This window comes from Trichogramma pretiosum, unplaced genomic scaffold, assembly GCF_000599845.2.
Source record: "Trichogramma pretiosum strain Unisexual culture from Peru unplaced genomic scaffold, Tpre_2.0 scaffold8, whole genome shotgun sequence".
Classification (NCBI taxonomy): Eukaryota; Metazoa; Arthropoda; class Insecta; order Hymenoptera; family Trichogrammatidae; genus Trichogramma; species Trichogramma pretiosum.
In genome coordinates, this window is record NW_019641699.1 from 2,789,536 (window position 1) to 2,798,561 (window position 9,026).

The following is a 9,026-nucleotide window of genomic DNA, read 5'->3' on the forward strand; positions in this document are numbered from 1 at the left end:
GCTGAGGTGCAGAATGATATCAGGTGTACATGTGATGTGTGTGGAAAAAAATTTTCCGGGAACGTAATCTCAAATACCTCATCGATAAAGTACACGTTGGTGTCTAGTTGAACAATTTTCATTTATAATGATATGTTGTATTTTTTTCCAATGTAATCTCATTATTTAAAAAGAATTTTGAAGTTTGAAATAAGAACAATAAATTTTTTGAGGAAAATTGAGTATTCTTAAATGTAAGTAAGCCAATAAATTCTAAACTCTTTAAGTTGATCTGCTCACCCTGAATTTTGCAAGCTCTGTTTCCGTTCTTCAAGTCTACGAAAACTGAATGACTTTTAAATGGTTTACGCTATTTAGCAATTTTTTTTATAAAAGGACTATACGTAAATTCAAGATGGTAAGTTTCGCTCAGTGTTGCAGGTAGTTAATTGATTATTCAATTGAACTTTATAGTTAACTGATAACTGAATAATTCAGTTATAAGTTAATAATTAAAGAACTGATAACTAATAATTCAGTTAAAAGTTACTCAATTATTAACTTATAACTGATTGAATTAGTTATTATTTACCAGATAAATAACAGGTAACTGGTTGATTCACTTATAAGTTATTATCGATAAATTAACAAATGAATGATTAAGTTATCAATTACTAAACTGGTGACTGGTAACTGAATCAATCAGTTATTAATTATCAATTACTGAGTTAATTATCATAAAAATCCGAATAAAATGTTTATAAAATGGAACCCACATATATTAAACATCTAAGTATTAAATTATTATAATAATAGAAAATATAAAAATAAAATGATATATTTTTTTTACAAAAAAGTTTTGTGCTATTGGCTTTACAGAGGACTCGCTTCTCAAACATTGTTAGTGGCGATCGATTTCATTTTGGGATGTCCAATAATGTAGCATGCGAAAACAGTCTTTCCACAGGCGCTGAAGATGATAGTAATGTGTTGTGCTGTATGAAGAGCATTTGCACCTGGAAAGTTCTGTGAAAGCTCTAAATGATTTGACTTTTGATTCAAATATAATAATAAGTCGCCAGTTTCATCAATTTCAGGTACTAACGGAGCTTGATATGCGTCATAATTTTCCCCAGCGGAAATTTTTTTACAAATAAAGTGCATAATAATGTTGTGAACTGAAATAAAAAGTAAAAAAGTGTAAAAAATGTAAGGTTACTAACGATTTCGGACATGTGATACGTTTTTCTACATTTTTTTACTTCTGATTACAGTTTGTTACATTTGTTTACCGATCATTAAAGAAATGAAAACCCCTATGAATTCAAGCTCATGAAAGTTACATGAAGAAAGTAACAAAGTGTAAAAAAACACAAAATTCTGTAATAATAATCTTAAATGTTACAATTTTTACGTATGAATTTGCGGTCAAGCCCGCACGTAATCGCATTGACAACAGTGAGTGATTTTCGTGAAAAAATTCGATTCACTCTAATGCTGCAAAAAGCATTATAAAATCAACATAGATGTACTAAGGAGTACTAAGATGACTGAATTTGGTTTATATACATATATTTTATAATTTTTGTTAATTTATTAATAAAAATCAATACATTTTTTTCACGAGAATCACTTGCTGCGGTCGATGCGATAAGATGCGGATAGCATGTTGAAGAATATGTAAAAAAAGTGTAAAAAAATATAAAATGTGATTTTATGCTGCATTTTATAATTCATTGACTGTCCGAAATCGTACGTAATTTTACATTTTTAAAAATTTTAGCAATACATAGTATCAATGCTCAATTATATTATACAACTTGACAACCGCAGAAAAAGATCAGTATAATTAAATTAAATAAATGTATAAATAGAGTTTCATTCCCTAATGAGTTTTCAATCACTAGGGGAGAGGAGGATTTTTGGCCGAGTAACCAAAGTAACCCAAGTAACCCAAGTAACCAAAGTAACCCAAGTAACCCAAGTAACCAAAGTAACCCAAGTAACCCACATGACCCAAGTAACACAACTAATCGAGAGAAGGATTTTTGGCCGAGTAACCCAAGTATAACCCAAGTAACACAACTAATCGAGGGGAGTATTTTTGGCCGAGTAACCCAAGTTACCCAAGTAACCTATGTGACCTAAGTAACTCAAGTAACCCAACTGAACTAGGAGCCATGTTCACATTTCGGAATGATAAATATTACCGAAATGTTAAATATACGGAATGACCAAAGTAACACAACTAATCGAGGGAAGGATTTTTAGCCGAGTAACCCAAGTAACCCAAGTAACCCAAATGACCCAAGTAACGCAACTAATCGAGGAAAGGATTTTTGGCCGAGTAACCCAAGTAACCCAAGTAACCCAAATGACCCAAGTAACACAACTAATCGAGGGAAGGATTTTTGGGCGAGTAACCCAAGTAACCCAAGTAACCCAAATGACCCAAGTAACGCAACTAATCGAGGAAAGGATTTTTGGCCGAGTAACCCAAGTAACCCAAGTAACCCAAGTGACCCAAGTAACACAACTAATCGGGGGTAGGATTTTTAGCCGAGTAACCCAAGTAACCCAAGTAACCCAAGTGACCCAAGTAATACAACTAATCGAGGGGAGTATTTTTGGCCGAGTAACCCAAGTAACCCAAGTAACCCAAGTGACCCAAGTAACACAACTAATCGAGGGAAGGATTTTTGGCCGAGTAACACAAGTAACCCAAGTAACCCAAATGACCCAAGTAACACAACTTGTATGATCGAGATCCTACTAAAATGTTTGAATCTCGTGAAAAAGTATGTGAAGGGTGAGAATGAATAAACAATACACTATTTTAAAGAGGAAAAATCGTTATAAAAAAACCTCTCTTTATTTGTCTCTGTATGAATGTGTGTTGTAGCTCTGAGCTATTGTACGACAGTGAGTGCCACTGGGAAAAAGACATGCACGTAGAGTCATGCGAGCGCCCAACGCGCCCCCTTGAACGATATTCTTAGTGGCGACTTCACGCGGACGTGTCGATATAACTACAATAAAATGAACCCGCAAAAATTACGCGCGCGTGCCGGCCGGCGTTTCGAAGGAAGATTGCGTCTCGCGATATATCGCGTCCACGGATGCGATGTGCCGCGTTAGATGTTGCTAATCGACTTCTACGTGCATGCAGATACTTCAGGAAGGACTGAACATCCTCCCCGCGTTGCGAGATGAGACGAGCAACATGTTTGTATGATTCATTGAATTTATTGCAATATTACATGTTAGTTGTAGTGATTATTTATGATGAATAATAAAATATAATGAATAAACGATTGTGTACATATAAAATCAATCAGTAATTGGCAGAGGACACAGTTGTGTAATGTTGCGTTTGAAATTTCCATGAGCTGTTTTGATCGTGGCAACGCGTGCAATTCCATCAGTTCCTGGGTGAACTTCGATGACTCTTCCTAATTTCCACTGCATACAAGGAGTATTTTTTTCAATGATTATTACGATGCTGTCGATCTTAAGCTCTCCTGAGCTTGAATACCATTTTTGGCGTTTTTGTAGTTCGCTCAAATACTCCACATGCCATCTTTTCCAAAAATGTTGTCGAGCTTGGGAAATGAAACGCCATACTGTCAATCTCGTTTCAGGAATCCCTTCCAAGTTTTCTTCTGGTAGCATTGTTAATGGACGACCGATTAACAGATGGGCGGGAGTCAGTGCAGAAGCGTCATTAGGATCAGTTGATAATGAGCACAATGGCCTTGAGTTCAGGATAGCCTCGATTTCAATGGCAAAAGTGTTCAATTCTTCGAATGTGAGTAACTTTTCGCCTATCACTCGTTTGAAGTGATGTTTGAAAGATTTGACAGCGGCCTCCCAAATGCCACCGAAATGAGGGGAGAGTGGCGGATTGAAATGCCACGTTATTTTTTCTCGAGTTGCGAAGTTTGTAACAACATTGCGAAATTGTTCTGAATTGAGTAAAACGTGAAGTTCCTGTAATTGATTGTTCGCTCCCACGAAGTTCGTTCCATTATCGGAATATATATGCGTAGGGCGAGAACGTCGGCCTATAAAACGCCGCAGTGCTCCTAAAAATCCTTCAGTCGTGAGATCACTAACGATTTCTATGTGGATTGCTTTAGAAGCCATACAAATGAAAACGCTTGCATATGCCTTCAAGCGAGTGCGATTACGGAATTTTCTTTCCTTTATATAAATTGGTCCCAAATAATCGACGCCGGTATTTTCAAAGGCATACGCTTGGCGAACTCTAGGTGATGGCAAGTTTCCCATTTGAGCTTGCAATGGGACAGGCTGATGTCGAACACATGTCACGCAGTGACGAATAATTTTTCGTACTTGGTTTCTTCCATTGAGCAGCCAAAATCGATGATGAAGATTACTGAGTGTCGTTTGAATGCCTGCATGATGCAGCCAAATGTGGTAATCCTTGATGATTAAATCTGTGACGGGATGGTATGACGGCAGTAATATCGGATGTCTCTTATCTTCCTTTATTGTGGCGTTGTGTAATCGCCCACCTACACGTAAAAGTCCCTGATCGTCGATAAATGGATTTAGTGCGGCAAGGCGAGAATCTTTGATACCCTTGGAATTCGACAATCTTTGAATTTCGTGTCCAAAATATTCTCCTTGTATTATTTTGATAACTTTTCTTTCTGTATTCGTTCTTTCTTCTACTGTAATTTTGACATCTCGATATAAAGAATTCGATGGTAAAATCCGAAAACAATATGACATAACATTCAAAAGTCTAGAATAATTTGAGAATCGTTGAAGAATGTCACTGCTATTTATCTGCGTAGTGAGACATGCTATATTTCGTAAGCCAGGTAATTCTGTAGTATTATCATCACAACCTTGTGGCCATTCGCTAGATGCCCGTTTTAACCATGCAGGACCATTGAACCATAATTGATTTTGCATGAGTTCTGCTGGGTATTGTCCACGTGAAAGAGCGTCTGCTGGGTTATCTTGTGATCTTATATGACGCCATTTGATTTCATCCTTGAATTTTTGAATCTTTTCAACGCGATTGGCTTCAAATATCTTCAAAATTTGTGGATCTTTGTTTAACCATTGTAGCACTATCGTTGAGTCGGACCAAAATATTATTTCTTTGATGATCATCATAGACTTAAAATCAGCTTCTTGATACAGGCGTACTAGTAATTCTGCCGCACACAGTTCTAGTCGTGGTATTGTTACATTTTTTAGTGGTGCGACTCTCGACTTGGAACATGCAAGACGAATTAATACTTGTCCAGTCCTGTTTGTTGATCGTACGTATATAGAAGCTCCGTACCCAAGTTGACTTGCATCGCAAAATCCATGTAGCTCAATGTGAACTGGGTCGTCAATTAACAATCGTCGATCAATGTTTAAAGCTTGAAGTAGTGGTAACTCATTTCTAAAGGTATTCCAACGAGTGTATAATTCTTGTGTAACGGATTCATCCCAATCGAGTCTATTTTTCCAACACTCTTGAACTAATTTTTTAGCATGAAGTACTACAGGACCGATGAGACCCAAAGGATCAAATATTTTTGCAATTTCCGATAAAATTATTCTTTTTGTGATTTTCGTTGATGGCTGCGAGCAATTAAACTTGAATAGTAATTTATCGTTTTGTGAGTTCCATACTATGCCAAGAGTTTTCAATACTGGGTTTGTTTCGACTATGCAATCCAGATTAACTATTTTATCTTCAATTTTATCAAGTGCGTGGTGGTGGTTTGAAGCCCATTGACGAATGTCAAACCCTCCGCACTTAAGTAATAAAATGATTTCATCACGTATTTTTATGATGTCTGTCAATGTATCTGCGCCTGTGAGTAAATCGTCTACGTATAAATCGTTTTTCAAAATTTTGCTAGCATTCGGATATTTGGATCCTTCGTCTTCGGTCAATTGTTGTAACGTCCGAATGGCAAGATACGGTGCAGAAGAAACTCCGAACGTAACTGTGTTTAGCTGATAAGTTTTGATTTCACCTTTGTCAAACCAGAATATCCTTTGAAATCGTCTGTCCTCAGGATGGATTAAAATTTGGCGATACATTTTCGCAATGTCAGCCGTAATCACATAAACATACTTTCGAAAACGTAATAAATGTTGGAATAATTTTGCTTGAATGGTGGGCCCTGTCATCAACGTGTCATTTAAAGAAAATCCTTTGCTCGATTTTGCGGATGCATCGAAGACGACTCTCAATTTTGTGGTGCTGCTTGATTCTTTTCTTACTGAATGGTGAGGCAAGTAATATCCATTTTTTGACTCATCGGTGATTAAAGACATATGTCCCGTGTCAATGTAATTTTGCATAACCTTATTGTATTCGATTTTTAAAGTTGGGTCCTTCTCAAATTTATTCATGAGTGCGTAAAATCGACGCAATGCTTGTGTTCTTGAATCACCTAGATCATCGGTTTTGCGTTTAAAGGGTAGTCGTACAATATATCGACCATCTTCATTTCGCGTTGTGTTTTCAATGTAATGGTTTTCGCACCGTGTTTCTTCAAGAGATTTTACCTTATCAGCATTCAAGTCTTCGATGGCCCAAAATTTATCAAGTTGCTGCGACAGATTAGAGAGATTACAGGATGCACGAACCCGATGTTTTCTTTCATCTTGACCGCCGGCTATAACCCAACCGAGCTGTGTCTTTTGTAAAATCAAGTCACCTTTATCGTTTGACAAGTTGTACTGTCCAACACTAAGCAGAGATAATGTTATGCCTGCTCCTATTAAAATATCAACTGATCTTGGCAAATGAAATAAAGGGTCAGCCAATCGTATATTTGAAGGTAATTTAATTGTTTCGCGTGGAAACACTTCGTCGGGAACCATTCCAGCGATTTTCTCTACGATAAGAAATTGCAACCTTTTTCTAAATTTACCTGTACTTGATTGTATGTATAACTGTATACTGCCTTTAGATGTGGTATGTGTTTCATTTATTGCTCCGATGGGTATAGTACACGGTTGTATTGGTATATTTAATCGTCGAGCAAAAGTATCAGTCATAAAATGAGCAGTCGCGCAAGTATCTAGTAATGCTCGTGCTTGAATGTACTGTCCTGACCCATTTTCTACGAAAATCATCGCGCTCATCATGAGCTGTGCACGTGAAACTTGTGATGTCAGACTCAATCTTTCTCGTTCTAGTCATAATCTTGATTCAGCTGGATTATTATCTGATTGGCTTGAATTTTTATTGCCTGATTTGTGTTGCTGTTTTTTATTCGCATCTCGCATCGGCGTCGAGTGTAGCAGCGTATTATGAAATTTGTCGCACAATTTACAATGTGAGAGCGAGCATGCACCGGTGTGAGATCGTAAGCAATTTCGGCATAACCTTTCCTTCTTGACGAAATCCCATCGTTGCTGAATTGAAAGGTTTTCGAATGAGGTGCATTTGAAAATTGGATGATTTCCAGCGCAATGTGGACAATTTCCATGTGTGTTTGTCACAAACGCGCGTGCACCTGAATCTATCTTACGCGACTTGTGGTAATTGTTTGATTGTTCTTGGCGACGTTTATTATTTGTAGATATATGATCTCGCACTGAATGCGTTTCTAAAGCACTTATCCTGAAGGCAGATTCGCTAACAAATTTGCATAGCTGCTCAAACGTTGGAAATGCGTCGAAGTTAAGAGATTCCTCCCATTTTGTTCGAATCTCCATCGGAAGTTTTTTCTCGATTATTCTTACTATTATTCCTTTGTCCAATGTCACCTTTAAAGATTCAAGCATGTTGACGTGTTGACGTGCTTCGTCTATCATCTTGATAAGTTCCTTGGATGACGCAATATTGAGAATAGGAATATCTAGAATGCCGTCATAATGTTTTGCTATCAACACGCGCTTCTTTTCGTACTCGTCAGTTAATGCTGCCCAAGCTCGAACGTAATTACCAGCACTTGTGTCATATAAAGAAAGTTTGTTGAATGCAGGTCCCTTCAAACAATCTCTGAGATATAAAAATTTGTTCAATTCATCTATATCTGTTCGGGCATCGATCATTGATAAAAATGTATTTTTAAAAGATAGCCATTTATCATAATCACCATCGAATTGCGGTAAATTTGCTACTGGTAATTTAACCAATTGTTGGCGTTCGATTATAGTCGAAGAGCCGACAGGCGCACCGAAATTGTTCGTTGTACTAGCAATCGATGAATTTCTGACCGTAACTGATTTTACCCTTGCAGCCATATTGTAGTACTCGTCTTGAAGAATTTCGGCTTGAGCTAATTCACTATGATTTTCATCTTCTTCCGTCAATGCATCGGTGAGAGTTTCATAATCTCTGAACAGTTCAGTTACACGATCAAGTCGAAGGCTAACGTTCAAAGGATCCACTATATCGTTGGATAATATTTTATTTATGGCAGTTATTCTGCTTCTTATAACACCGCGCTTACGCGCAACTTCGCTTGCGCTAGCCATTGTTTTATTGCGTTACACGGTGATACCGACCGATTATTGACCTTGACCGCGCGCACTGTATAACTTGCGTGAACGTGTTCCTAGAATAACAGTCTGCGAATACACGCTCTGACAAGATTTTCGAATGATCTCGAACGGTCGACGCTGCCACTGCCACACTAGAGCGCACGTCGCTGTAACTCGCGTGAACTTGTTTTCTTAGAAACACAATGGTACGTACAGTTATCGAACGTCGAATCGATCAACTCGAGCGAGTATTACTTTCAAAATGGCGCGCACTATTCAACTCGAACAGGCCGTCTTGGTAACTCACGGGATCGTTTTTTCCTTGTCCTTACTGTTGAATACACGCACAATCTAACAGATGAACTCACACTCACAAATCAAAAAAAAATCCGATAAAAAATCACTTAAAACTGTAGTCACTATGTCCAGGTGTGCACTTCCACACCTCACAGGAGGCACCAAAATGTATGATCGAGATCCTACTAAAATGTTTGAATCTCGTGAAAAAGTATGTGAAGGGTGAGAATGAATAAACAATACACTATTTTAAAGAGGAAAAATCGTTATAA

The 9,026-nt window shown here is 37.5% G+C and overlaps 1 protein-coding gene across 1 annotated transcript; it reads right to left on the reverse strand.

Moving 5' to 3' along the window:
• Positions 1-3,309: 3,309 nt before the first annotated feature.
• On the reverse strand, positions 3,310-8,451 carry LOC106652974. Its single transcript, XM_023462577.1, has 4 exons — positions 8,427-8,451; positions 8,070-8,363; positions 7,500-8,006; positions 3,310-6,860 (listed from the first exon to the last, which is right to left on the reverse strand). Exons 1-4 carry the CDS (start codon positions 8,449-8,451, stop codon positions 3,310-3,312), a joined length of 4,377 nt encoding a protein of 1,458 aa, XP_023318345.1.
• Between the last annotated feature and the right edge of the window lie 575 nt (positions 8,452-9,026).

Bases quoted from the DNA above. Each gene is read 5' to 3' on its own strand.
- LOC106652974 (XM_023462577.1), bottom strand. From the start codon at position 8,451: ATGGCTAGCGCAAGCGAAGTTGCGC. The intron at 8,364-8,426 runs GTAAGCGCGGTG...CCAACGATATAG, and splicing joins TAGCGCAAGCGAAGTTGCGC to TGGATCCTTTGAACGTTAGC. The intron at 6,861-7,499 runs GTAAGATAGATT...TTCTTATCGTAG, and splicing joins AAACAATTACCACAAGTCGC to AGAAAATCGCTGGAATGGTT.